This window comes from Epinephelus fuscoguttatus, linkage group LG4 (assembly GCF_011397635.1).
Source record: "Epinephelus fuscoguttatus linkage group LG4, E.fuscoguttatus.final_Chr_v1".
Classification (NCBI taxonomy): Eukaryota; Metazoa; Chordata; class Actinopteri; order Perciformes; family Serranidae; genus Epinephelus; species Epinephelus fuscoguttatus.
The window spans coordinates 23,356,138-23,384,106 of record NC_064755.1 but is presented as its reverse complement, the minus strand read 5'-3'; the positions used below and the strand labels follow the sequence as shown (position 1 = coordinate 23,384,106).

The following is a 27,969-nucleotide window of genomic DNA, read 5'->3' as shown; positions in this document are numbered from 1 at the left end:
GTGGCTGATATCCAACAATGACAAAACAAAAAACCACAACACACTAAATCAATCAATAAATAAATACATATAAGACATAGGGTGTCTACAGGTATCAGACACATCAATTTAATGCATTTCAAGACTTTTTCTGGATGATTTTTCACTAAATTTATGACAGATTTTGGACAAATAATCCCCCTTTCTCATTGAAGCACTGAATACGAATAAAAATATACAATATAAAGAAAAGCTGTAGTCTATAAATGTGGTCCCATGCAAGAGCAGGCACGTTAGGTTAATCTACATTTTGCCTACAGGTAAGACACGTATTAAGGTGGTTCAGTGGTATGTTTAGAGAGTACTTTGTCGCTTATTATGTAAATGAAAAAAGCAAAATTCACATATATGTTCTGTGGCTAAAATCCCACAATGACAAAGAAACCCAACACAATAAGTCATTTAATAAATACATTTAAGACACAGGGTGTACAGGTATTAGACACTTAAATTACATGCTATTTAAGACCCTTTAAAGATGATTTTTAACAAAATTAAAGACATATTTTTATACAAAGATTCTTTTTTCTTACTGAAGCACTGAAAAAAAATATGGTATAAAACTAAGTAGTGGCCTATATATGTGGTCCTGTGAAGAGGTAGGTGAGTTAGGTTTATCTACATTTTGCCAACAGGTAAGCACAAGTATAAAGTTGGTTCTGTGGTATGTTTACAGATTTTTAACATCAGAAATGTGGACTTTCAGTCACACAAAAATCATGACTCATTTTGACAAAGAAATTGAAAGATTGATAAATCAGATAAAATGTTTTTATAAAATTTAGGACTAATTTCATGACTTTGAAGGCCTAATATTTATGAAATTTAATTTAATATTTTAAGATGTTTTACAGACCTACAGACACCCTGAGATAGAAATGGAGAATGCAAGTTTTTAATGTAAAAATAAAAAGCCTTTATTGATGTTGGCTTTAACACTGTAAATCACTAGTCAAAGTGCCACTGATAAAACCAATTTATCACAAATCAGAAACATAATGACTTCATCTTTTTACGTTAAGTACTGTTCTCATTTCTATAAATGTGTAAGTGACTCATTCTACAATGAGCACATCTCTACTATAACTTTGCAGCAAAAGCAGATTTCTCTCCCTCTGCTGGTTTATATCACAGAGGCACAATGACAGGACTTCCTGCTGCTAAGCTGAGGTCACTGGCCACATTTCTGTAACAGCCTTTCCCAAGACCCCCTCCCCCAATATGTGGAAGGAAAGTAATGGATTTACATGATGAGTTGTAAAAGCATGTTTTCTCTTTAGGTGTCATTTCACTGTATTTATGTTTCACATCAAATATTAAATTCACTTATTTTGAGGTACAGTGAAGAAGAGGCAGTACACGATTCTGGGAAAGGACTGTCACACAAGACATCACAATAAAATGTAGTCCTCTCCTTGTTATTGCTGAAATCCAACTGTCTCTGAATTGTCTGTTTCAGACATGGAGTCCCTCACAGCCTCACAGATGCTGGTGTCTCTACACCGGGTCGTAATATAGCAAAGCCTCCATTTCTCAGCCCACTGCCGAGTCTTCCAAATCTATGTTGTCCATATCGTCTCCTGACTTGTCATCTTTGTCTTTGTCTTGACTGGACTGACCAGGTGTGTCCATCTGTTCACGACTATCACCACTCCCTGCTGGGACAACACAAAAGGTCACATTCAGGGTTTTACACGATGTTGTGCAAAAAGTTGGTTCTTTGTAAAGCTGCATAATATTAAAAATGAGTTGGGTCAATCTACGCCTGGAAAGCAACATTGTAGAAAATCTGTCACAAAAAGAACTTATATTATCTGTATTAGAAAAACAGAGATCACAACAGATTTTGCAACATGAGAGTTTAGCTTTTCTGTCTTACCTGTGCCGGTTTCGCCTTCTTTTTTCTCAACGAGAAAGATTCTTTGCATCATCAGTTTCCTCGTGGTGTGACACTTGTACTTGAGATCTGGAACACTGTCAGCTTTACCTGCAGACATGCGTCAAAATGGAAAATTAACAAAAGAAAAACAGGAATAGGACAATAGGAAAAACAACATAAAACACAGCAATAAACATTAAAACAAAATATGTAGAACCTTACCTTTTGGTGGTCCCTCCTCGAACAGCACACAAGTTCCCAACGCATCTTTGAAGATCGAAGGATAATAAGTAAAAATTCTGTTTAAAATATATTTTTTGATGATAAAATCTATTAGGAGTTCACGGAGGCTCCTTTGTGCTGGAAAAATAGTCTCTATGTGCCTCTGTTTCCATACCATCTATTGCAAACAATAGAGTAATAATGTTGTTGACTATAATTATGAGACTTTTAATGGTGCAGTTTGGACTATTCATTACTGAAACCACAAAATTCAATCACTAGCAGTAGTGACTGAGTTTCAGGATAGAATATGACCCTCTGAAGTGTTGTAAAGAGTCATGATTATAACATGAAACATGACAACTTGCTTTCAAAAGAGGGAGAGGAGGAGAGTGAAATTTATTTTTACAGCAGACACAAGTCAGTTAAGCTCTACAAGTGGACTGTATGCTTTTTTGAAGTTCATTTTTACTAGGGCTGCAACCAAACCATTACTTTCATTGTTGATTAATCTCTTGATTATTTTTTTGATTAATCACTTAGTTGTTTAGTCCATAAAATGTCAGAAAATGATGACAAATGTCATTCAGTTTTTCCCAGAGAAGAAGATGATGTTTTGTCAACAATTCAAAGACATTCAGTTTACTGTCATAGAATAAAGAAACCAGAACATATTTACATTTAAGAAGCTGGAATCAGAGAGTTTTGACTTGTTTTATATTTAAAAAAAATCACTTAAACAGATTCTCAAATCAGTTGTCAATAAATATAATAGTTGACAACTAACTGATAAATCAATTAATTGTTGCAGCTTTAATTCTTACCTTCATATTCCCCTGCGAACACATAATGTCCAACCTGCATCATGGGCTTCTCGCTGTCGATATCCTGGCGCACAAGGACAAAAATCTTACTCAGTGACTGCTGCAGTGAAAGACATACTGTAGACTGTCAATGTTTCTGTCATGCATGGTGCCTTTTCTCTTCCTGAAACATAATGCATTAACATCCGACACTCACCAATATCTTGCATGTTCCCCGACACTTGGATAGGAAGTCGTTGCTGATTATACCAGAGAGCTCCACTACAACAAGCTGCTCCTAAACATGCAAATAGACGAGAGGGTTTTAAGTTAGAAACGTACACAGCGACTGCACTTGCTGCAAATAAAGGACGATTTTAATATTTTAAAAGATAAAAAATAAAGTCATTAAAATAAAGTTAACTATTTCAATTGCCAGGGTGTCTACAGCTGAGAGTATACAAACACTTAAAAAACAATAACAGGCAGTCAGGGGGATACCATACTACACAAAGATATTATAAGACATACAGATGTCAAGCGTCTTAATAGCATCATTGTTGGTTGAATTAAAGAGCAGTTTCATATAGTATTTAACATCCTTCAGAAAAACACCAATATGAGGTTTATTATTGCTAAACGTACATTTATGTATACAATACCAAATTAATTATAAAAAAAGTTTTGTCTTCATTTTTTGAGTATTTGAGGAAACTAAACACATTTTCTGATAATAATGTTAAGTCTTTAGAGATATGTCCCATGATAAATCTGCAAAAGTCCTTTCAGAATATCTTGGTGTGAGAACAATGCCAGAAAAGGTGTTCAGTAGTTTCAGGATGTTCATTACAGAAAGAGCAGTTTGTGTTGAAGTCTTTTTTGTATTTCTGCATGTAGGGATTGGCAATATTTATTAATAATTCTTGAGGACGCCTCCTTAACCTTATTCACAATTAGGTAATGGTAAGTAGACATCTATACCTTCATCTAATATGTATCATTTACAAACTGATTCCAATATGCCACTACATTTGGAATAGAGACAACATATTGTTGAAATATGGCACGTATGGAAATGAATGACTTCTCACTGAGATTCTCAAACACGTTCACGTAAAGAAGCCAATATTAACACACCCTACAACCAAAACCAATATTTAGTTGGAGGTTTGTCCTCTAAACTCTCTGTTATAAGGTTAAAGTTAACACCATAACGAACGCTAAAATTAAAGCAGTCGTTATTCTAAGCCTATCAGGACCGTCTAACATGAGTCAGCTAGCATGCTAGCCACATGAAGCTAATGTTGGTACCGCTCTGCTGTAAACGTTTGTCCGCTAACGGTTTTTCTTACCTCCTCCTCCCATTCATCGTCCATGCTGATAGTCCTGGAATAAAAAGGAATTATAGAAATTAGTGTAATACTCTTTCATGCAGTTTTATCCACATAAATCGCCAGTTCTTTCTTGCTAAATAGTGTTTTGACAACTTCCGCGAATGTACGGTGCCCGAGAAGGCCATTATATTTTTTTCTGCTTCGCATATTTTCAGTTCCGGGCTCCGAACAACGAGGGGCGCTGTTGCTCAGTTTTTTTGTTGCATGTTTTGTTGCAAAGCCATTTAATGTGAACTGGAAATGGAATGAATAACAATGAAATCCTCCTCCCTCCTCCGTCCGCCCCCTGCACCCACCTATCCATCTCTCTGTCTGTCTGTCTGGCTTTCTCTCTGTCTATCTATCTATCCATCTATTTCTTCATTCTACTTATGGTTGAGTATGATTGGATCTAAATATTGGCTACCTGTAGGCACACTCATCCACATCTAACATTAATGTTATTAATGTCCTCCTGCAGGAGGCCATAGCGGAGGTGATGAGATGAGATGAGATGAAATGAGACGATACACTTTATTGATCCCCGAGGAGAAATTCATCCGTCAAAAGGCAGAGGCAACAAAAACCACAACAAGCACACACATCACACATATCCAAAACTAAACAGAAACAGGGGGTATGAATGAATCGTCATCAAAGTGCACAATAAAGAAACAAACAATTAAGCACAAAATCAAACCATTTAGCTTGGTGATAATGAACATGTGTGTGAGGTCACCTGAGTTTTTCCAGTTTTGTTTTAGCAGGACAGCAGTGACTGTACAGAATTCGGGATCTTTGTAACAAGTAATGGGGTAGGCCAGTCCCTGAGAAAACCTATTCCTGATACACACACATCAAAGGCTGAAATCCCATGTAATTATGGAATTATAAATTTAATTCTATCATTATGATAACAGGTATGGACATAAAATAATTTCTAAGCTAAAGATGTTTTGTGATTCACACAGATTTTTATCAGTTTTATTAAGGGCTGGGGAATTCTCCAGTATTTAAATTGTTTACGCTATCGAATTTTGGCAAACAACATATATCCATTTCAATTTTTTTTTACAATTATATTGATGTTTTTGGTGAACAATGTTTAAAGCCGGGGAATTCTTCACCAACAGAATAATGAAGCCTCTAAGATGACACGTTCAATATTTGTTCATTTATCAATCACTAGTCTTCATTTAGTTTTTTATATTTTTGGCCTCAAAATGCTTAACTGCTCTTATTTGATATATAAAAGATATTTGATACATTTGGAATATAATATCTATTTAATAGCCCTGATTAATAAAGCTACGTATCGATCCTTACGGGTCATATCTCTTTTAGTGTGCTACCCTGTACACGGGGGTCAGAGATCAGGGTCAGCTGAGGGGCAACACCCCTGATGCTGGTTGAAATTCATCATTCCACTCGGGATTTCTGTCGCAAGGACAGTTTTTCTCACGGAACCCTCCACTTAAAGGACAATCCCACTGGTTAATTAGAAAAAACAGGATGGTTGTAATAAATAGAAGATGTTACAAATGAAGTGAAATGTATTTGTGTGACGCTACGAGGTCAACTATTAGCTACTGTAGTGCCTTTTACACATGTAAGCAAATTTCAGGAGGAACACAGGGGAAACATTGCCCTGAATATTTAGGACGTGTGCATTTGTCCACTTCAACTAAAACATGACAGTAACAGAGTCCTTTTATTTAGACAAAAATTAAATATATTTACACCATATATTGATGCAGAAAAGGTGCAAATTTGTGCATAAAAATTCACAAGAATGTAGGAAATTAAATGTCAGATGGGCAAATTTTTACTCCCCGTCTCCGTCCAAAACCTACACTTTTGCATGTATGTTACTCAGTAAATGTTCTGGCAAATGTTTGCATTTTGTTTGAGAAGGAGCCATGAATGACGGACTGAACTGTGGTAATACTGAACCTGTTTAAATCGTGGTATGACAATAAATTTATGCTGGGTTGGGAAATGGAGTCTTGAGAGGATGGGGGTTCAATTTTATGGTCCTGGTCTGTCAGATATCTGCATTTCCTCCTACGGACATTGTTGATAACAGTAAATAGCAGACGGTTTAATGTCTAAAAAGGGCAGAGTGTAAAAACATATAGGTATTCTGCATTCGACATTTATATTAATTTGCTTGGATTTTTTTTCAGCTCTGTTTTAGTAATTTTGGAGAGGAAAACAGCACAACATTAAATAGATTCATATTTTTACTATTACAATTTTTTACACGTCCATCCAGGTGCTGTAGACCAAGGCAGGTAGCCTAACAGTTAAGCGGTGTTACTCCGACGCCGACAGTAATTGTAAATACCTGTATAAATGTAAAGCAGGTTGACGCTGAGCGAACCTCACCCTCACAGAGAGCGAGAAAAAATATTTTGAATCAGAATCAGGCAAACCAAATTAAAGGGGGTGCAAATCCCCCATGTGCCTTCTCCCTCCCCATTTCTGGCCTATCATCTATCTCTGGACCATGGTGGGGTTGTCATGTCGACCAGTCCACAAGTTACTATGACAACGGCTCAAGGGGAAGCACTTGCTAGGGAGGTTATTGCCTCCTTGGGGATGCAAGAAGGACAGGGGGAATGTGAGCAGAGACAAAGATAGAGGGACTTATAGACACCAAAAAGGCTTAAATAAAGGGAGAGGTCAAGTTGGAGTGTGTTTGCTGAGTGTGTGTGTGTGTGTGTTGCTGTAAAGGCCAGTTTACATTCAGAATCAAAGTGGACACTGTGTAAATCAGAGTTGCCCCATTGAAGCCTCGGACGCAGAGTGCAAAGTTTTCTCCCTCCTGGACGAGGCCTCTCCTGTACATGATGTATTACACTTCCTGCTCAGCGCCATACCCTGGGGCAGAAAGGGGCGGGGGCCAGGGGGGGTAGTGACATTAAGGACCCTCCAAGGTGTCAGATGGGTCCCCAGCTTCCCCCACATTTTGTCATATAAATGTCATAAAGACAAGTTTGGAGTTGGGGAGCTTTTGGCTCTCCTCCTGCCTGGGGGGTATCATGGTGGTTAATTGCCCCATTAGCACTGACAGGGTAAATTGGTGGAAGGGCTAACTATATATTACAGTGAAAACAACAACCTCTGGCATACACCTGAGGGCATGGTGCGTTTTACAGTACAGCCGGTGCATGTTTGAGTGTGTATGCAAAGTACGGTGTGTGGGTGCGTGTGTAAATTGCAGATGTAAATGTACACTCACATGAGAGCTTTAATATGGGTAAAATATTAGAATTCTATATTTATCACTACGGAAATGAAGTCGCAGTGTCAGTTAGGGGGAGCGTCTCCTCTCATATCTGTGCTGGACTTTCTCAAGGCGTACATCAGGAGAATTATTCCACTGTATCTTATTCTAGTCTGTAAAAATGTGACTTTGTGTGAGGACTGCTTTGGGGAGGACTGTGTGTTTCTGTGTACATTAATTGTGAACCGCAAACACAGTGTGTGACTCATCCCTCGCACGTGAAGGTAGAAATCAAATGTGTGCCCTTTTTATTGTTTTAAATGGGGCCAAAAAATGTAATTGCAAACACGAATAGAAATTTACATCAAGGAGCAGTGGTGCAAATAATATGAGGGATGATTTGAAAGCATTTTATTATCGTATCGCAGCACTATGGTGAGGTAATTTGGTTATGATGAAATTCAAATAAGCTCCATATATATATCAGAATCTTTTTTTAAAAACATTTTTCCCTGACATCACATCTGTTTGCAGGTTATTCTCGAAGCACAAATTTGAATTTGATGTGTTTTAAATACACTACAGCATTAAAATATATGCACTTGATAAATGCACATATAAGGATGAATAAATAAACAGCTGATCCCCATATTGCTTTTGCTTCAATTATGATTTTAACATTTTTCTTGTTATTCAAACCCCATAAGACAATGATGCACGTTGCAGATAAATGGTTATCTCTGTCACACACACACACACACACACACACACACACACACACACACACACACACACACACACACACAGAGTGATATGGACCAGCCTTAAAATTATATCACCATTCACTGTCATTGTCTTTTGCTCATAAAACGACATAAAATTGTCACCGTTCTAACTGCAGCCATAACAACAACAGAAAATCTCCATGTAGGCATAAAGACAACACAACAGTCTCTGATTTATGTTTGTGATAACCTGCAATCTTTGCTTGCTGGCATGTGCCAGACAGACAATCACTTTAAACGTTTTCAAATCGTAAAATAATTATTGGATGCTCTACAAACGCAGGGGAAATCATTTGGCTCTTTACTAATTGCCCAATCGACTCTTTACATATTTATAGTTGCACAATTGCAAGCAAATAATCAAACCAAACTAAGATAAACCAAAAATCAAAACGTCAGTACTCTCAAAACCAACACAGCGAAATATCATTATTAATATTCATGTAGCCTACGATTGCGATATGGCCTTGTATGTGCGGTTGTTTCACGCAACAGTGAGCTGATAGTACTGTAGTTAATGCTATAGCCTTTTTTATATTCTGTGATAGAACTGCAATATTCCTATATTTTTCTCCATAGGGACTTCAGCTGTAACATTTCACACCTTTCTAAAATTTATATCCATACAATTAGGACAAGGTGAGATTTGACAATCAAAGCCTAATAAAGTAAAAGGATACGATTTGATCTTACAAATAAATGCAGTTTCACCTTCTAAAATATGGACGATCGACAGATTGCACATCCAGCGTGAAATTCACAATAGTATTATCATAACAATAGACCCGAGTGGCGAGGATGGGACGGCCTAAGTAGAAAAAAACCCTAAAGGTCTTCTGTGATGACAAACACAGAAGTGGACACATCAATTAACGCTCATGTATATATTTTTTGTCTTGTAAAATGAGAAAATTACCCAGCAAAGCCCGAAACCCAGACCTGCAGCCTCTGTCCAAAAGGTGCAATGTCTCATTTCATATTCACGCATATTCAGGCGAGTCTTATTTTGCCTTTTGTTTTAAGCATTTATTTTTAAATCTCTTTGTTACACACGAACACCCTATGAGTCTGTCAAAGCCTTGCGTTTATCATAAGATATAACTTTTCAAAGCAGGTAGAGTATCCCACAGGAATTTAAATATTTCAATAAAATAATGCGATTTAAGTTTGGGACATAATGCATACATTTGAGCGTGTGATGTTTGTTTTATCTCAAACAAAATGCCAATATAATATTGGTAAAATAATCCTCCAGGGCCTGGCAGTGTGCTTGTATTCCTCAACAGTGAATCACGGTGATAGTGTCGCATTTTGTGGCATATTTTCTGGCATCATTATAACCCTGTAAAAAGCCAATTGTGTCTGTTTTTGGTCAATATTGACTTTATTTTGACTTTATTGTAATTCGTGATATTTTGTCATGTCTAAATTTTGATTTTTTCTGCGATATTAATATCTCTATACATGTTTTAAATCAGTTAGGATTTGGTTTCACGTACATGTAAAATGTATTCATGGATTTTTCAGCGATAATGTTTCTATTTGTGTTAAAATTCAACGTTTCAGCTGTAATTTCTCGCACTTTTTAATATTTTCCTCTCCCCTTGTCCTCTCTATGCGTCCCCTGTAGCCTCTCCCCCTCCCTCTCCTTCTCTCCTTTTCTCTCTCTCTCGCGGAATCCTATTGATCCAAACGGGCTAATTAGCGGTGTCTGCGCAATTACGCACATGCGCACTGGCCGTAATCTCAGCCATTTTTTGAAGGAAACTAATTAGCAGGAATAAAGAGCCAAGTGTTTTTCCCCCACAGTGATCAGAACTCATTCTACCTCTGGAGCTCGCACAAACCCCTCCGTCCCCCATCTTCTGTTTACTACAGCCTATATGTAGCTTTAATTACACTGTTGTTTGGTAACAACTTGGACCCCGCTGCTCTCTCTCCCTCTCCCCGTTTTTTTCCTTTTCCTCCTTGGCTCCGTAAAAACGCAGAGGATCATTCATAAGGAATGAGTGGGCTCTCTATACGATTGTTTTCTGGACTACTACACATTCAGCGTACGGAGCTTTGTACCAGAGCCGCTGCAGAAATGTAAGTCTGCCATTTGTTTACGATATTAAAGGGACGGGAGGAAGCAAAGCTCCCGGCGGTGGGGAGGGACGGGGGTGTTTGGTTAGTGCAGCCTGTAAAACCCGCACAAATCGAGCTTTTGTTGATCTGCTTGTGCATTGAGTCACCTGTTACTGGAGACTGAACGCGATCACTCTTTGGTTGGGCTGAATCGGAGTGTGGTACGGTGCGGTCCACTGTAAACAAAGGCTGAAGTAGTCTGCAGGCTGGAGTGTTGGTCAGTGGCTTGACAACACAGACAGAGACGGGGAGTGAACTTCAAGTCGCTGCCCGTCCGGTATTCTCAACAGTATGCTTCCCAGAATAATGCATAATACAGCTCAGTGCCATTACCTTGGTGTAGGCTGTGTGCGGGGTCCTCACGCAAAACAGTGTTTGTCCATGTCCAGCTGTATTTATCCAGGTCCTACAAAGACAAACAAAATGCATTTTCCTAAAGTATAGCCACACACAACTCTTCTCTGTGTCTTTCTCTCTCCCCTTCACACCCCTGTCTCTCCTTTCTCCCTCATACACGCACACATACACACGCACACGCACATACACGCACACACACCAGCCTAAGAGATTCAAGAGGACACACTTTTAGTTGATTTGGCCATTGTTATATGTTGCCAAATCTGTACCATGCACACCTGATAACAAAAATGCCATATACACTTATATTTTCATTTATTAAATGTAATATTTTAGGTGTTTTGTGTGTGTGTGCCTAATTGACATGATCAGAATCAGTTTGCAGTGCCCAACAGGATTCACTCCCATTAACACACACACACATAGATGTACACACACGTTGTTAAATGATGGTTTCCCGCACTTGTGATCGATAGAGAGCCAGGAATGTTTGTATAAATAGTTACATTGCCGATAGACCCGGGTTATTGATTGCAGTGTAAATGAAAATCTTTATCAGATTAGAGACTGTTCTCAGCTGCTGGCAGGCAGGCTCAGGCCCTCAGCGCTCTCCGGCGGGACAGTGGACAGCTGCAGTGGGCAAGGGTCTGTGGCCTGTGACATAAACACAGTACATTAAAGCACTATCAGTGTGCCGATATGAGCCATATATCTTTAAGGTGCAGAGAAGGGAGAGGGGGGTGGCTACAGGGGGAGAGGGAGAGTGTTTAAGCAGGAGGAGGAGGAGGAGGAGGAGGGGGTTGGTTGGTTGAAGGAGAAGGTGAAAGGGTACATTAAGGTCTCTCTTTGATTAAAAAAGGTCAGTAATGAGATTGTGGGAAACACACACACACACACACACACACACACACACACACACACACACACATAGTAAGAGAGATGTATCTGCCTCATCTGGCATCCATCTGTCAGTAAGAAACTGAAGAGGAGGAGAGGCCCGAGTCATTTTTTAGGAAATCTCTCTAGTGATGCATGATTATGCTGGTGATGAAGATTATTTGTGAAACCTCACTGATTAATTTTTGGTGATTTTAATGATGAACCTTAATGTTTATGGTCATTATTGTATGTCAAAATACCATAGCTCATTCCTCCTAGTTTAATTAAATTAAAATTTCAGTCTTGAAATAGAGATTAATCTAAACACTGCTTTAAATTGTCTTATAAACACTCCACCATCATTAACTATTAGAGCTGCAACTAAGGTTTATTTACATTGTTGACTGATATGTCGATTATCTTCCTGATTAATCGATAAGTTGTTCGGTCTGTACAAAGTCAGAAAATGGTGAAAATGTTGATCAGTCCTCCTTAAAGCCCAAAATGGCATCCTCAAATGTCTTGTTTTGTCCACAGCTTAAAGACATTTTTATTGTCATAGAGGGGGGAAGAAACCAGAAAATAATCACATTTTAGAAGCTGGAATCAGAGAATGTAGACTTTTTTTCTTAAAAAATTACTGCAACCAATTACTTGCAATCAAAATTTTTGGCAATTAATTTAATAGTTGACAACTAATCGATTAATCTTTGCAGCTCTTTTGACTCTAAGTGCATGATACATAAAGTTTCAATTTAATTTAATGAAATTTAATGAAATTTAATGAAAATACATCTGATAGAGGATATAAATCCTCTACATCAGACTCAAAATACTATCAGCCATACAAGAAAAACAAAACACAATATACAGTTAAAAACCTCAATAATACATACATATCACTTAATACATATAACAATATATCAAGAAGAGATTATTTTAATGTAGACATCATTGCTTCAGTGTTTATATAGGATATATTTATCATGTGCAAGCAATGCAACTTACAGGAAGTGTCCATAAGCCTATACATATTCAATAAGAGGAATATAATACACTGCACTGCAAGGCCACTAAGTACTGCTTCAAATGTTACCAGCTTTTCAACATCTGTCTGAAATCATAACAAAAATTGTATAATCTTAAAAGTATTTGTTGTATTTTGGAGTAAATTAGATTATACAGGTGTTTATTACATTGTGACCACCCCCTGTGTTTGCACTGCGTGCTATAAAATGGCTCGTGCCAAACAGATCCTGTTCCCTCTCATAATATGTCTGTACCCATGCACAGAGACTGATACACTGGCTTTAAAAACTGTTCTTTTATCCGCTTTTATCTAAGTGTGGCAATTTAGTGGAAGCCCTTTAGCTCAGAAGCATTCAGTTCTTTATTTAATCCTATCCCCTGAGGAATATTATAGACCTCCTGTGTAGCCTTTACCCGCATTCCTCTACCTAGTTTAGCGCTCATGCTATTGATTTTCCCATTAAGGGCTAACGCTAACCCCTGAGTAACCAGCCTCTGTATTGCGCACTGTGAAGGCAGTATCGAACAGATGCTATCCAGGGACTGTAATCAATGGCTTCCACTGTTATGCAATATTATTTACATGACTCATGTATTTCATTTTCTCCTCTTTTCTCCCTTCACTTTCCTTCTGTCTCTGACTCTCCTCTCTTCTCCTCATTCTCTGTATCTGAAACACAGGTGGGGTAGTAATGCGTGGCAGCTGTAGCCTCTGGTATGGACAGCGGTGAGGGAGGAGGAGGGGATGGAGGGGGAGGAGAGGAAAGAGATGCTGACCTCAGTCCCCAGGCTTTATCTCTTCCTCTCCTGACCCTAGCGGTCATTCCGGAGCAGGGGTCATCCTCTCATACCTCAGCCATGGCCCCTGCCAAAGAGCCCCTGACCCTGCCACAGCAGGAGGAGGAGGGCGCAGAGGGGTCCCAGGCTCGAGAAGAGACCCAGGGAGGTGAGCAGGAAGAAGGAGGCCGACGTTCACAGGAGAATGGAGTGTGTCAAAAGCAGGGGATGAAGGAAGACTTCGGGGAGGGATATTTGTCAGGGCAAAGGAAGGAAGAAGGGGAGGTGCGTGTAGGTGTGGGAGAGGCGTCAGTTACAGGGGGCCTCCCAGCAGCCCTTAGCAGCAGAGGCGGAGAGGAGGAGAAGGAAGAGGAGGAGGCCATCTCAAACCAAAGCCAAACCAAATCCAAATGTTCTTTATTACCTCAACAGAGCCAGCACAGCTCTTCTTCCAGCACTGCAAAGGCCAGTGGCACACTCGACAGCAAAACAGCCGCCTCTCCAAAGCCCTCCCCCACTCCTTCCACCTCTCCAAAGCCCTCCCCTTTTCTTTCCACCTCTCCAAAGCACTTCACTTGTCCGTCCTCCTCTTCTGCCCTGCTGAGCGAGACAGAGGTAAAAGACATTAAGGGAGATCAGGGCTGTATTTCTGGGTTTCCTCAGAGCTTTAAGTCCCAGCAGTCTACTCTGGCTTTTCCACTGGCAGGTATGGAACCTGCCAGTACACCTGCTGAGGATGATGGGCCGGCAGGGGTTCCTCACTCTTCCATTTCCAATGGAGATGGTGCCAAAGCTCCAGAACCAAATGACAGCCAGCTAGACACAGAGGTGGATGACGAGAGAGACAAAGAAGAAGAACAGAAAGAAGCTGTCCTTAAAAACCTCAACCAAGACCTCTCTCCTAATTCACTGACCAGTCACATGACCATAATGCACTCACGCAACTCCTGCAAGACGCTGAAATGCCCCAAATGTAACTGGCACTACAAGTCTCAGCATACACTGCAAGTCCACATGAAAGAGAAACATCCAGAGACTGGAGGCCAGTGTGTGTGTGGCGCCTCCGGGGGAAAGTGTGTGTGTGGTGGCGCAACACGAGGTGTGTGTGGATATTGCAGTTCGGGGAAACCCCATCCTCGCTTGGCCCGTGGTGAAACCTACGCCTGTGGCTACAAACCCTACCGCTGTGAGGTGTGTGACTATGCTACCTCATCGAAAGGCAACCTCAGCATACACATGCAGTCGGATAAACACCTTAATAACGTTCAAAATGGGGGACACTCGAATGGTCACATGCACACCTCTCACATTACCAACAATAGCGGCTCCTCCAACGGTCACGCAGTGGATGAGCCCGTGTACAAGCCTCCACTCTCTATCCCCACGCCTACTACCCAACCCACCAAGCTCACACCACCTGCACACTCTCACTCTCATGGTAAGCGGTGGCGGTGTGATGTGTGTGACTATGAGACCAGCATTGCCCGCAACCTGCGCATACACACCACCAGCGAGAAACATACACATAACATGCTACGGCTCCAGAGAGGTTACTATCTGTCTCACTGCAGGAGTCTTGCCCCGCAGCTGAAACACCTACAAAACACAGGTGAGTAATGCATCTTGCTGTTATCCAACATAAAAATTTTAAAGATTTGCACATTCTTACTGAGTTTCTTTCTGTGTTTCAGGTGCCGAGATCTCCTTGAACATGCGGCTGACCAGTCAACAAGTCACAGAACAGCCAGTCACCCTTGGGTCTACACTGACTCCTTCTCCTTCCCCTTCTCCCTCTCCCCCTCCAGCCTCGTCTCTGTCCCCCACTGAACCCCTCTCCCAGGGTGTGTTTCAATGCCTTGTCTGCTCCTGCTTTTCGTCCGACAGCATAGAGTCTGTGGAGCAGCACCTGAACGCCCCTCGCTCTCTGCCCCAGTCTGAGTGGTGCTCCCTGGTTGCTGGTGGCTGCCACTGCAGGCTGTGCGGCTACACCACCCCGTTGAGGGCTAACTTCTCCTTGCACTGCCAGACTGACAGACACCGCACCCGGTACCAGCTCGCTGCTCACCTCCAGGAAGGTGGGGACAGGGGTCAGGAGGGGGCTGCCCTTATTGCCAAGGGCAACCCCGTTCAGCTGAGGTGCAACCTGTGTGACTACGTGACCAGCAGTTTGGACAAGTTACGAGGACATTCCCTCAGTTCACACCACGAGGCCAGCGTCCGGGTTTACAGAGTCAGTACACTCTCATTAATAACCTTTTTGTCTTTGGACATGCAAGCAGCATTTGAAGCAACATACAGTATATGATAATCAGACTAGATGTAAACCAACCATAATAACTTTAATTCACTCCTTTCTACCTCATTGTTTTTAGTTCCTGCAGCAGTATGATGGTGAGGTTGATGGAGGTTCGTGGCTGTTCCATTGTCTATTATGCAACCACTCCTCCTCTTCTAAACTCCAAGTACTGAAACACAGTCAAACCCCAACCCATCAGCAGAGGGAAGGGCTACTACAGCTGCAACCAATGGGTGGAGAGGAGCTGGCAGCCATTTTTACCATCAGGAAAAGCCCTGATGGTGTCACAGGTGAGAACATGAACCTTGTGGCCGTATTTGATTTCATGTTGCATGTGCTTGCTGACGTCAGAGAGCAGGCCGGGGATTAAGATGAAAAGAGAGAAAATGAGTAATGGCCGTTGGTGAGATATTGATCAAGAAAATTGATTTGTCGATACACATCCTTGTTATATCCCCAATAACCCCTGACAACAGCTAACTAGCACCTGCTAATCAATGGGCCAATACAAATCCCCTGGATAAGAATGGGGGAGGTGGAGGCTCGTCACCAGTCTGCAGTCTGCTCAAGATAAAACACTGGATTTGCATCGTCTGGAGAGTCTGTCTGAACTGCTGGCAAAACATCTAAAATTAGTAGTTCAGCACTTCACTTGTAAATTAAGTGTATCCTGCGATTTGTCCATATGCGGATTAAGACTTATCGAGGTGAACTGATGTGTTGTAAGTCCATATTACCTCTACTCCACCTCTGAGGAGAATCTAATGGAGAATCAATACTTGATCAATAGTGTATGGAGGCAAGCAAGAAGAATGAAGTGTGGCCCAAAGACATTGGTCTTTTTGAAGGATGCTATCTAGAGGATAATATAAACTACAATTAGCCTGATAGTTTGTGAGAACATATTGTATGAAGCACAGTGTTTGTGTAACATGATTATTTGTCATGTCCCCAGGAGAGCTCAGTGAGGACATGGAAACTTTCAGTGAGACCACCACTGGTCCTTTGGACACAACCAAAGACACATGTAACATGGGGTCGAAACAGATGTCTGAGGAGATGGGTACGGCTGCTTCAACATTCTACAACCTACAATTAACTCAAATGATAGCATGATAATATTTTACATACACAGTAAATATCAATATGTTTACATGTTATGAATGTTTATTTGAAGATGAGACGAGGGAGGAGGAACAAGAAAAGAGGGAGTCATTGCCCTCAGTCAAGCGTCCATCCTCTGGAAGCGAGGAAATGGAAAACTCAACCAAACGCCCCAGAATACACCAGCAAAATGAGAACCAGCAGGTGAGCAGTGGACACACATTTTAATCATTTAAGTGTGTCCACGTGAATATAAAACTGTCACAATAAATGCAGTTCTCGTGTAACCCCACAAACAAACAGACATGCACATCTGTGCTCTCTTTCAGCCTTCTAATTCAACACTTTTTAACCTTTTTTCTCACTTCTGTCCTCTCTTGCCTCTCTCAGACTGTCCAGTGCCCTTTGTGCCAGGTTAAACTCCCACACACACACCTTCGACAGCATCTCACACATGTGCACAGTGTGGCGCAGGACTGTGTAGACAAGCTCATCAGCACAGTAAGTGTATGCAAGTGTGTATTTGTTGTATTTGCGTTTGTCGGGAAGCAAAAGAAAACGAGAAGGCAAAGCGATGGGGGATGGGGGAGAGTGAAATGTAGGGAGACAATTCCATTAAGAAGGCACCAGAGAGAAAGGCAGCGCTTTTTTTAATGCATGTTTAAGTAGCTCCCCGCTATCATCTTTGATGCAGCCGTGCATTCGGTGTGTATGTGTATGCGCGTCTTTTAGAGTGGAAGAGAGAGGGTTTGACTGAGTGAGTGAGGGAAAAGCCAGTCTTTCTATAATGCATGTTTAAGTAGCCCTCTATTACCAGAAGTGCAGTCAAGCTAAAAAGGGGCCCCCATGCTTTTTACTGTGTCTCTCCAACTAACAAAGACTGGTCATCTATCCACATCACCATCCTCCATCTCCCTGGCCCGTATGCTAAGTGGCCTTTGTCTCTTGCGCTCTTCGCCTCCACTTGACTGACTGCTTTTCACCCTTTCTCCCCTCTGCTGTCCCTCCCTCCCCCCTCCAGCTACTCCTATCATTCCTATTCAGCAATCTCTGTCCCTGCCCCTCCCTTTCTGTCTCTCCCAAGCTCTCTCTCAATTTCTTATGCGTTACCCCTCCCTTACTCACTCTCTTCCTCTCCGAAGCAGTTTTTTTTGTTCATTGCCCCATACTTTCTCCCTCCCTCTCCCTGCTCTCTCTCTTTTTCATATTCTACACCCCTTACCCCCCCACCGTCGTCCTCCCTCCTTCCCCTCCTACCCCTCCCTCACTCTCTCTGATAGTAATTGAGGTTCATTAATTCAGACTGAGGTGATGATGGCCATTATGTACCTTGCTTTCCAATTACGCTCTCTAGATTAAGCCTGACCTTCAGTTTTCTCTGCAGTGTGTATGTGTGTGTGTGTGGTTCTTCTCTTTCTCTCTTATGAAGCTGTTACGCAGAGAAAACTCTTGTCATGTAAATCTCATCTTTAGCTGCCCGTTCTTTCCTAAGGGTAGCTAGCTGTTCGCATAGATATAGTATTTGCTCTCAGTGCTTGAAGCTGTGGAGATGGAGGTTTTCTATATGAAGAATGATTTTAAATAAATTCATTATTCAGCTCAGTAAAGTTTTATTAAACCCTTGGGGCATGTTGGAGGGTGTCGTAGGGAGCTGAAGGGCATAGCCACATATCTCAACCATATACACTTATTACCAAATTGATGTGCCTTGCTGTCGATAATGCTGTGCAGGCAGGTGCAAGATGTAACGATACACTTACAGATTCACACTTTAATGTTTTATGATATTAGGACAGGGTGTGCAGGCACTCATGTTTATACATCTTGATATTTGCTTGCTATTATGCTGTACAATTAAATGTTTTATTCATAACATTGGACTAAGGAAATATGGTAATATCCCATATTTCTTTTGGTCTGAATTGGTAAAACAACAGAGTATAAGTGGCAATAAAAACCAAAAGGAAAACAAAATTGACAGATCATTAAATTTCTTTCTCTTCCAGGTCACACCACCCATGGGACAACCGCAGCCTGAGCTGCAGACGGAACCACAGACAGATGATACTCAGAAAAATAAAAACACCAAGGATAACAATGCAAATTGTTCCGACACTGCTGAAACCAGTGCCTCAGTTGATTCACAGAAAAACAAAGGTTGGTATGAAACGCATCGTAAAACTTAGGTGTCATAGCAGTTGATTGAGAACACATTGTCTCCTTGATCTAATGTTATTTAAAATTTACTGTTTACTGTTTGTATGCATTTTGCAGGCATTTCAGTGGAGAACACTGAGGGAGATGTAGCCGCACCCAAAGATGTCACAGCTCTTCTCACCCCACCCCTAGAAGACAACACCACTCACCCTTCCAATGGCAGACTGGCTCCTCAGTCCCCAACTCAGACACCCCCCTCCTCCCCGCCCACCTCTCCGCCCGGCGACCTCCCTCCCCTCTCTGATCGCCATGGTTACCGGTTCCGTTGCAGCAGGTGCAGCCTGGCGTTCCCCACTCAGGAGAAGCTCCAGCTGCACTGGCAGTACCACGCCATGAGGGCGGCGACAGAGTGCCCCCTCTGTTCTAGACAATGCCGCAGTCAGGAGGCCCTGCAGAGACACATGCAGAACACACACTCGCAGCTGGACAACACACACGGGCAGAATACACTCTTGCCGCCTCACACTGCTCAGTACATGGAGCATAATAAAAATTCAGTTCAACAAGATTTTAGTTTATCACCTCAAGTGGGTCAAGAAGCAGGAGAGGATGAGGATGAAGAGATAGAGGAAGAAGCACTAGGCATGGAGGGAAAGGAGGAACAAAAAGAGGAAGTAAAATTAAAAGAGAAAGACATGATTGGTGAAGCTGATGGAGGTGAGGAGGATTTAACTGAGCCAGAGAAAGGGCCACATGAGGAGATCATATCAGAACCTACTTCCAGCTCTCTTGTCAAAAAGAGTTCGAACCCCACAATGGACCGATATCTGGATCCAACCAGGCCCTACAAATGCACAATATGCTCTGAATCTTTTACTCAGAAAACAATTCTTCTGGTCCACTATAACTCTGTGAGCCATCTCCATCGGGCCAGACGAGCCCTGCAGGACTCTGGCACAGGTGTTGCTGCCCCTGAGGCTCCCCGTGGCCCAGATCCTAGACCCTACCGCTGCCGATTGTGTGGAGTGGGCTATAGCCAGAGCTCCACACTGGACATACATCTTCGCTCTGTCCTTCATCAGACTAGAGCTCGTGCTGCCCAGAACTCAGCACCACAGACCCCAGCAACAAGCGTAGCTGCTCCAGTATCAGTCCCCACCACTGCTACTCAGGCTGCTACCACCAGAGAAGAAACATCCAAGAGTTTGCCTTTCACCAAGAGGCCAGACGTAGTAAGCTCTTCAACCTCTTTACTATTAGGCGCTGGCTTAGCAGCCGAGGCCCAGCCAGCCCTCTCTAACCCAACTGACAGCCAGCAGGCTAAAAAGAGAGTGGCGGAAATTATAGCATCAAGAAACCAGCTAATGTTAATACAGCAGCAGCAGTTAGCCCAGGCTCAGGCGCAGGCCCAAGCTCAGTTACAACAACACACAGCTCTATTCCAGTCCCAATTGATGCAGCACCTTCCCATAGGGACAGAGAATCTTCTTAAACAACACTTCCCTCTGGCACCAGAGAACTTGCTCTCTCTGCAGCAGCAACTTCTTCTGCCCTTTTACTTGTCAGGAGACATGAATCTTAACCCAGAGTTAGCTGTTAAGAGTCTAGAACTTAGTCAGTTAGTGTCTGTCAATTCCATCCTAAAAGAACAGGTTAAGGCAGAAGATAAAAAGGAGTACCAACCTTGCATAGATGAGAAAGAAATCCAGAGACAAAGTTTAAACCCAGCTGTTAGCCAACCAAAAGATCTTGTTGAGTGTGAAGCCAAGGTTGAAGCTGGCTGCAGTGGATCCTCCATCAACAGGTCAGAAAGAGAACAAAGCAGTTCTAGTCTTGAGGAAGAAAAAGAAGAAATGCCTGCTCCTGCTGTTAAAAATGAGAGTCAGAGGGAAGAAACAGATTCATCCTCATATAATCTTCTGGGATTGCAGTGTCCTCCTCCCAGAGTGCCCTATGCTGCTGTGAATGGGGAGCCTCTTCGAGCCCTGCTGCAGAGTTATGGCTATGAGCTGGCACTGCAATACATACAAAGTAGACACAGACACCAGCAGCAGATATCAACTCATATGATACTGGAGAAACATGAATGCTCTCATATCAACAAGATGGAGGTATGCTCAGATGAACAAAGAGCTGAGTTTAGTGGACTACAGGAGGAAAAGATGGAGGGCTGTAATGAGGATAACAAAGAAGTAGAGGCCAACAGGGAGAGAGAAAACTTTCCACAAGAGAAAAGGCAGAAAGAGGAGGAATCCACAAACAAAGAGAAAGGATGTTGTGGTAGAGGAGAAAAATGTAGAGACTGTGGCAAGTTTTTTTCAGATGCCTTGATTTTAAAAAGCCACCGGGAGTACATTCATAGGATGCTGTTTCCCACTCCTGCACTGGAGAGGTTTTCCAGAGAATACAGGCTTCAGTATGACCAGATGTACCCTCTCACACAGCCGAAATCTGCGGAGAATTCAACTGCTTCAGCTGCTGCCCCAGCCCCTTCCCCAGAATCAGAACCAGCATCAGAACCAGTTATGCCTCAAGTTAAAGCTCTTGCACCATCACCTGCACCCTCATTTTCAGATCCCATAACCAAAACATGTACTCCAGCTGAACCGACACCAACTGCCCCCGCACCTTCTTCTCCTCAATTTCCTTCTCAACCTCAAGAAAACCCACAACAAGAAGCAGCCATCTCAAGCACATCTGCTACAGCTTCTTCTCATACCACACCCCCAGCTAACTCCATACCTCTTACCTTACCTAAAATACCTATGCTTCCTCTTTCCTTGCCCCAACTTCCTATAGCCCCACTACCTTTACCTAAGCTCCCCCTACCTCCCATTCCTTTTCCCATGGACCTTCCTCTTCTCCCTCCAGTTATGATGCAGTCTGTGAGTCTCCAGCCCCAACCTTGGTTAGACTCAAGTGTGAACCCTGAGTTGGCCAAGCTGTACCAATCTCAACTCAACCCGACACTGCTAGGGCAACAGCCGCAGCTCAGCCCAGCTTTGCTAGTCCCGCCACCCCAGCTCAGCCCAGCTTTGCAAGGTCAGCCTCCACAGCTCAATCCTGCGCTGCTGGCTCAACCATCTCAGCCCAGCCCCGTTCAAACAGGACAGCAACCTCAAGTCAGCCCAACAATACTTGACCAACAGAGTAAGAGAACCCGAACCCGAATCTCTGAGGAGCAACTGACTGTTCTGAGGAAACACTTTGATATTAACAGCCTCCCCAGTGATGAAGAGATTAACAAGATGTCTGCTCTTTCTGGTCTGCCTCATAAAGTCATCAAACACTGGTTTCGCAACACCTTATTTAAAGAGCGCCAGCGAGACAAGGATTCCCCTTACAATTTTAATAACCCCCCAACCACAGCCCTGGAGGAGTCCAGAGAGGAAGTAGCACAAAACCAGCCTCTGACAATGTCTCCATGTTCACTGTCACCGGGCCTTACAGCCAACACCTCCTCACAGCCCCAGACAACAGAGCTCCAGAGAGGAGAGCTCCATAGGGGCCGGCGCTCCTCCCGAACCCGCTTCACGGAGCAACAGCTGGAGACCCTGCAGGGAGTGTTTGAGGCTACTCCTTATCCTAGAGAGGAAGAATATGACAGGTTGTCTGCTCTGCTGTCTCTCCCTAACAGAGTCATTGTTGTATGGTTTCAAAATGCTAGGCAGAGAGCCCGCAAAAATCAAGACCGGGGCACAGATGATGGATTAGAGGGGAAGAACCAGCTTGACAACATTCACAAACAGAGAAATGACTGCTACAAGAATGATGATGATGGTGATATTGGGGATAACAGCTGTGTGGATGAAAGACAAGGTGAATCTCAGAATGAAAACTCCATGGATCTGACTTATGAGTATTACAGCACCCCTGACTCACCAGTCCTTGATTCTTCCTCTCAGTGCACAGAAACTGAGCATCCAACAGTCAAAGGTGAACCAACACCTGTTATTGGGAAACAAGAAGATAAAACAATTCCTCCTCAGGCTAACAAGAGCCCAGGTCTTGTTGAAACTCAAAATGGAATTTCAGATGCAGACATCCAGCGTAAGGAAGTTGTTCAGGCCATAATAACAGGGTCCTCTCCACAACCTCAGCCCTATGTGCAGCCAGAAAGTACTTCAGAAAGACCCCAGACTCACTCTTCCTCCTCTTCACAAAAAACAGTTACCACCATCGTGTCCACAGCTCATTCCAGCCAGGGGCATACCCACAGCCCTCCTGCTGATCAAGCTGTTGAAAAGCCTGGTGATAGTTCACCCAGTCTCCCTGCTGCTCCAGAGTCTGAAACGAGCCACAGTCGGATGCCTGATGCCACCTCTGGCCTATCCACTGAAACCCAGCCAAAAAAACAGCTCCAACCCCAAACCCAGGCTCAGTTCCAGTGCAGCCTGTGCCCAATGTCCTTGCCTTCATTCCAGCTGTGGCAGGAGCATCAGACCAGGCACCTTCTGGCAGCTCAATCCCAGGTCCAATTTCTCCACTCTGGCTTTACAGACCGAACCATGCCTTATATGATGCTCCACCCCAACCACACCCTAATGGCCAGTCAAATGCTTTCAGGAGCTATGTCCCAGATGCACCCTAATCCCACACATCCTATGATTTCACATTTAAACAGCATACAAATTAAGAACACACTCTCTGATCACCCAAGCAACACCCTCACCAGCCTCTCTCAAAGTTCCCTGACACAGATGAAGCAGAGTTCAAAGCTAATGTCAGAAACCAGCTTTGAAGGCCAAAGGGGCAATAGAGAGATTGAGGAAGAGCATCGAAGGGATAAGCGTCAGAGAACCACCATCACTCCAGAACAGCTTGAAGTGTTGTATCAGCGCTACAGTATGGACTCTAACCCCACCAGAGGAGTCCTGGAAGGCATTGCACGGGATGTAGGCCTCACAAGACGTGTGGTTCAGGTATTTTATGGATGTTTGCTGTGTTTGAATATGTCAATGTTTTTGAAAGAGAGAAATAGAAAGCCATGTACAGAAAATGACTTGTTGTTTTGTGTATGTGGAATTTAAAAAAATGCTGGTCTTTCCCTCACAGGTCTGGTTTCAAAATACACGGGCCAGAGAGAGAAAAGGACAGTTCCGATCAATGGGGCCAGGATCCAGTTTCAGCATGGGTTTGAACCACCTGCGTTGCCCATTCTGCAGGGCTCTCTTCAAGGTAAAGAGCGCTCTGGATGCCCATATGAGGTCACGCCACTGGGCAGAGGCTGAAAGAGCGGGCTTCAACTTATCGATGAGTAATGGATCCAACGGGCAGACTGGGATGGCTCTGTCATCTGTCATGGACAGACCGGGCCCATCTGTCTCCTCCAACCTCATCCCAAACCATGGCTATGTCATCATTAACAAAGAGTCAACTGTGAAGCTGCCTGAAACTTCTTTATCGTCACACACTGATCTGAACAACCCAGAGGAGGATGAGGACTATGAGGAGGAGGACGAGGAGTACCCATGTGAGGAGGGTTCCAGTATGGCTGACCAAGGGTCTCCTAGTCCTGAGGGATCTGGGGGTCCAAGCTCAGATTGGGGTGAGACACAAAGTCTGCAACAGCAGCAACAACAGCAGCAGCGCCAAAGGACACAGATGAGCCACTTCCAGGTACTCCAGCTCAGAGACTTCTACAGGAGCCACCGTACCCCTAACCGACATGAGTGTGAGACACTGGGCCAGGAGCTGGGACTGCCTCACCGAGTGGTGCAGGTAAATGTTTCAAATATTCATAAATGAGAAAATGCAGTTTGAACTGCGTTTATTAAAGATTAACAATGTGTTTCAGAACAATTATTTAAAGGTAATGGCTAATGTATTCATATAATTCTTTTTTTGCAGGTGTGGTTCCAGAATGCCAGAGCCAAGGAGAAGAGGGCCAGGAGCCTGAGTTCTGACTCTGCAGAGAGGGAGCAGGCCGAGTTGTCCGCAGGGGCAGGGGAGAGAGACAGAGCTTAGAGAGGCAGACTACAGTTCCTTTGCTTCTTTCTACTTCATCCACCCCAAACCCCTCCTGCACCTGCTGTCGACCACCACACCCTGTTCACTTTGCTGCCAAACCTGTAACCGAAACACCCCAAAGATGCCGAGCCACAGTGGCCCAAAGAGAAACTCTCTCAACTGAAAGTAGGAGAGAGCCCAAACCAAGTCCTCTCTACCACAGCTTTCCTCTTTTCATATCGTTCTTAAACTCTTTCCTGGTCTGTTCTTTCTTGTTGAAAAGAGCTCCTCTCCCTATTCCGTCAGACACCTTACTACAACCAAACACCACCTTGATAAAAACCAACCAGATGCCACAGAGGCCAAAGAGCATTCTCCAAGTATGTGACCTCACTGCCCAGCTAGACCTGCAGTCTACCTCTCAGTCTGCACGACAGACTCACAGTGGGCCCTCCACCAGACAGTGCTAGATGACTAGCTGTGTAGCAAGTAGTGCCAGTCTGTAAGAGGCTGGAAAAGAAATTGTCAAAGAGATTTTAGTGTAAATAGAGAGCTCCAAAAGATAAACTTGAAGAAAAACAAAGCAGTTAACAGTGGATGATGAAGAAGAAGATGGGGGAAAAAAAAAAAAAAAAACGGAAAAATATCCTTGAAATAGACGGAGGTATTCGCATAGAGCTTTTGTAAAGACTGACTCAGATTCCAAAGCTCGTAACCAAAATTTTACATGTCTGTGGATTTAGTTTCAACACGTTTGTTTTCAATAACAAACTGCAGAGCTGACGTCTGTACGGTGAAGGGGTGAGATCTGCAGCTGGCAAAAGTAAGCCGAGTACTAATAGACTGATACGGTGCCAGGATGCAGCTTCACCCTCCACAAGCCAATGATGAGTCTTCTGTTGTACATGTACACCTTCTATGTTCCTTTAGTGGATAACAGCCCAAATAGCACAGAACGTAAAGGCCAGTTTGTCCTGAACGGGGCAAACTATTTTTTATAGCACTCAACCATTATACTGTATATGAAAACTTTAACCAAACTCAAATTTACATTGTGTGTGTTTAGTAATAGTTTCTTAATATAAATCTTATGGATTGAGATAAACTGTCTTGCTTCGATATAGTGTCATGATTATGAAAAGATTATGACAGCTTTGATATGTTCCGGCAAGGTGACTTACTGCCTTTCCATTCTATTTGAATATACCAATGGCTGACCAATGTTATGTGATTAATGTAAAGCTTTCTATGCTCAGGTCAACAGCTCAACATGGCTCTGCTTCAAATGTGATCTTAATACTGTACTTTTCTGTTTTTAAAACAGAAGAGGCATGGTTTAACCTTGGACTAAGTATTAAAAAGATATCTACAAAAAACACCTGTATTTCAAAGATCTGAGCTTTTCACCTTTGAGTAATAGATTGTTACAAAAACCTTATTGAAACTAAAGTGTTTAATAGTGTGAGGGGTAAATGTACAGTATTTAGCTTTTGTATGGTTGACTCAAGACTTCATTGGATGATTGAGATATAGCTCCCTTTTCCACTTACAGATGGGGAGCTACTGCGCAAAGCTGAGAAAAACTTCGGATGTTATTGATGTTATTTTTGTACACTTAATTTATTTTCCCTCTTCCTCCCTCCCTACCTACTTTCCTGTTTTGCTCTCTACCTTTCTTCCTGTGTTCATTTGCAACCAGTCCTTATTCTAACTGTAATAATGATAATATAACAATAATAGCTAAACAATAATTAATGCTTTAAGACAAAAATCCAAAGACGTGATAATACTTTAACCATATGACCTACAAAAAAAAAAAAAGCGCTACTGTTTACTTGACGATGTATTGCTGTTTTTAAAGAAGGAAGGAGTCCCTATATCTAAGCTACTGTTTTCTGCCTCTCATAAGCACACTGGAGACTGTAACCAAAACCCCAAACTAGAGCCATGGCAGTCTGTAATATAGCGGTTAAAGAGTTTTACTTCTCTTGAGAAATGTTGCAGTTTATTTTTCTTTCTTTTCTACCATAGTGTTGAACTTCAGCCCTTAAGGATGTCCAGTTTGCTGCTAATGTACTGTAGTTTCTAACGATACTGTAGAAAGATGCATGCTCTGATCGCTTTACCACTAGGCTTTAATGACTACAAACTGTAATGATACCTGTGATGCTGTTGATAAACTGCTCCTCTGTTGATTCTGTTGAAAACAAATGGATATGTGGGGCTCAATTCCATCAGGTTTGTTTTTCAGTATCCTATTAATTACCCCGATACTCAGAAGATAAAAAAAAAATGGCTTTCGTAATACCAGAAATATTTTTTCAAGCTTCCAGTTTTAGAGAAACCTGCTTGGGGCATTAACTTCTCAATACTTATGGAGATACTGCATAGCTATTTGAAGGAGTTCAGCCCCAAACCTTCCAGCGGTATGGTGTCAGTCTTTCTGTGTTGCAATGTCTCTAGTCCATTTGTCCAGCTACAACAGCTTTGCTGAACTCAGACTGACACACAGTCAACTTTCCAAAGGATGTGGACTGACTAACTCTGTCATTTTTTTTTTGTTCTTAAACTAACCAATGTTTACGACAATACCAATGAGCTTTCTTCTGTACAGAAATGTGCATTCCAAATACCACAAAGGCAGTTTTTTTGTATACAGATTATTTTCAATTTCATTTCTGTCGTATTCTCTTGATCTTAGTGACTGTAAGATGTACATATTGGGGTCCTCTATGGTGAAGGGACTCTGTTATCCTTACTCTAGGTAAAACTATTCTTTTCATTTTTTTCTGGATATGTTGTTGCCATAGTGATGACCAAAAAGATACCTGTGATGTGCACCTGTCCTTATGTCCTGCTCCAGTGGTTTAGTGTGTCTCTATACTCTCCCTCCCCAAGTTCTCCCCTACTGGTGTGTGTTTCTCTTCCTTTCCCTTCCCATACTCCACTGAGCTAAATAAAGTC

At 42.5% G+C, this 27,969-nt stretch overlaps 2 protein-coding genes across 4 annotated transcripts; one reads left to right on the top strand and one right to left on the bottom strand.

Annotated features, from left to right (window-relative positions):
* Positions 1 to 94: 94 nt before the first annotated feature.
* Positions 95 to 10,932, bottom strand: gtf3c6 (general transcription factor IIIC, polypeptide 6, alpha). 3 transcript variants are annotated; one of them, XM_049573895.1, is made up of 7 exons: positions 10,791 to 10,932; positions 4,296 to 4,329; positions 3,161 to 3,241; positions 2,965 to 3,028; positions 2,141 to 2,185; positions 1,919 to 2,026; positions 95 to 1,697 (listed from the first exon to the last, which is right to left on the bottom strand). In XM_049573895.1, exons 2-7 carry the CDS (start codon positions 4,317 to 4,319, stop codon positions 1,573 to 1,575), a joined length of 447 nt encoding a protein of 148 aa, XP_049429852.1. In that variant the 5' UTR covers positions 4,320 to 4,329; positions 10,791 to 10,932; the 3' UTR covers positions 95 to 1,572. The 3 variants fall into 3 exon arrangements, with proteins under 3 accessions (XP_049429852.1, XP_049429851.1, XP_049429853.1); XM_049573894.1 differs by lacking the exon at positions 10,791 to 10,932 and having other exon boundaries at positions 4,296 to 4,446; XM_049573896.1 differs by lacking the exon at positions 10,791 to 10,932 and having other exon boundaries at positions 95 to 1,694; positions 4,296 to 4,446.
* On the top strand, positions 10,074 to 27,969 carry LOC125887209 (zinc finger homeobox protein 3-like). The gene is made up of 11 exons (XM_049573867.1): positions 10,074 to 10,418; positions 13,404 to 15,108; positions 15,191 to 15,729; positions 15,872 to 16,085; positions 16,751 to 16,858; positions 16,973 to 17,103; positions 17,290 to 17,400; positions 18,906 to 19,056; positions 19,174 to 23,978; positions 24,112 to 24,777; positions 24,907 to 27,969. Exons 2-11 carry the CDS (start codon positions 13,440 to 13,442, stop codon positions 25,021 to 25,023), a joined length of 8,511 nt encoding a protein of 2,836 aa, XP_049429824.1. The 5' UTR covers positions 10,074 to 10,418; positions 13,404 to 13,439; the 3' UTR covers positions 25,024 to 27,969.

Bases quoted from the DNA above. Each gene is read 5' to 3' on its own strand.
- gtf3c6 (XM_049573895.1), bottom strand. From the start codon at position 4,319: ATGGACGATGAATGGGAGGAGGAG. The intron at 2,186-2,964 runs GTAAGAATTAAA...CGATCTTCAAAG, and splicing joins GTTCGCAGGGGAATATGAAG to ATGCGTTGGGAACTTGTGTG. The intron at 2,027-2,140 runs GTAAGGTTCTAC...GCATGTCTGCAG, and splicing joins CGAGGAGGGACCACCAAAAG to GTAAAGCTGACAGTGTTCCA.
- LOC125887209 (XM_049573867.1), top strand. From the start codon at position 13,440: ATGGACAGCGGTGAGGGAGGAGGAGGGGATGGAGGGGGAGGAGAGGAA. The intron at 15,730-15,871 runs GTCAGTACACTC...CATTGTTTTTAG, and splicing joins CCAGCGTCCGGGTTTACAGA to TTCCTGCAGCAGTATGATGG. The intron at 16,086-16,750 runs GTGAGAACATGA...TCATGTCCCCAG, and splicing joins AAGCCCTGATGGTGTCACAG to GAGAGCTCAGTGAGGACATG.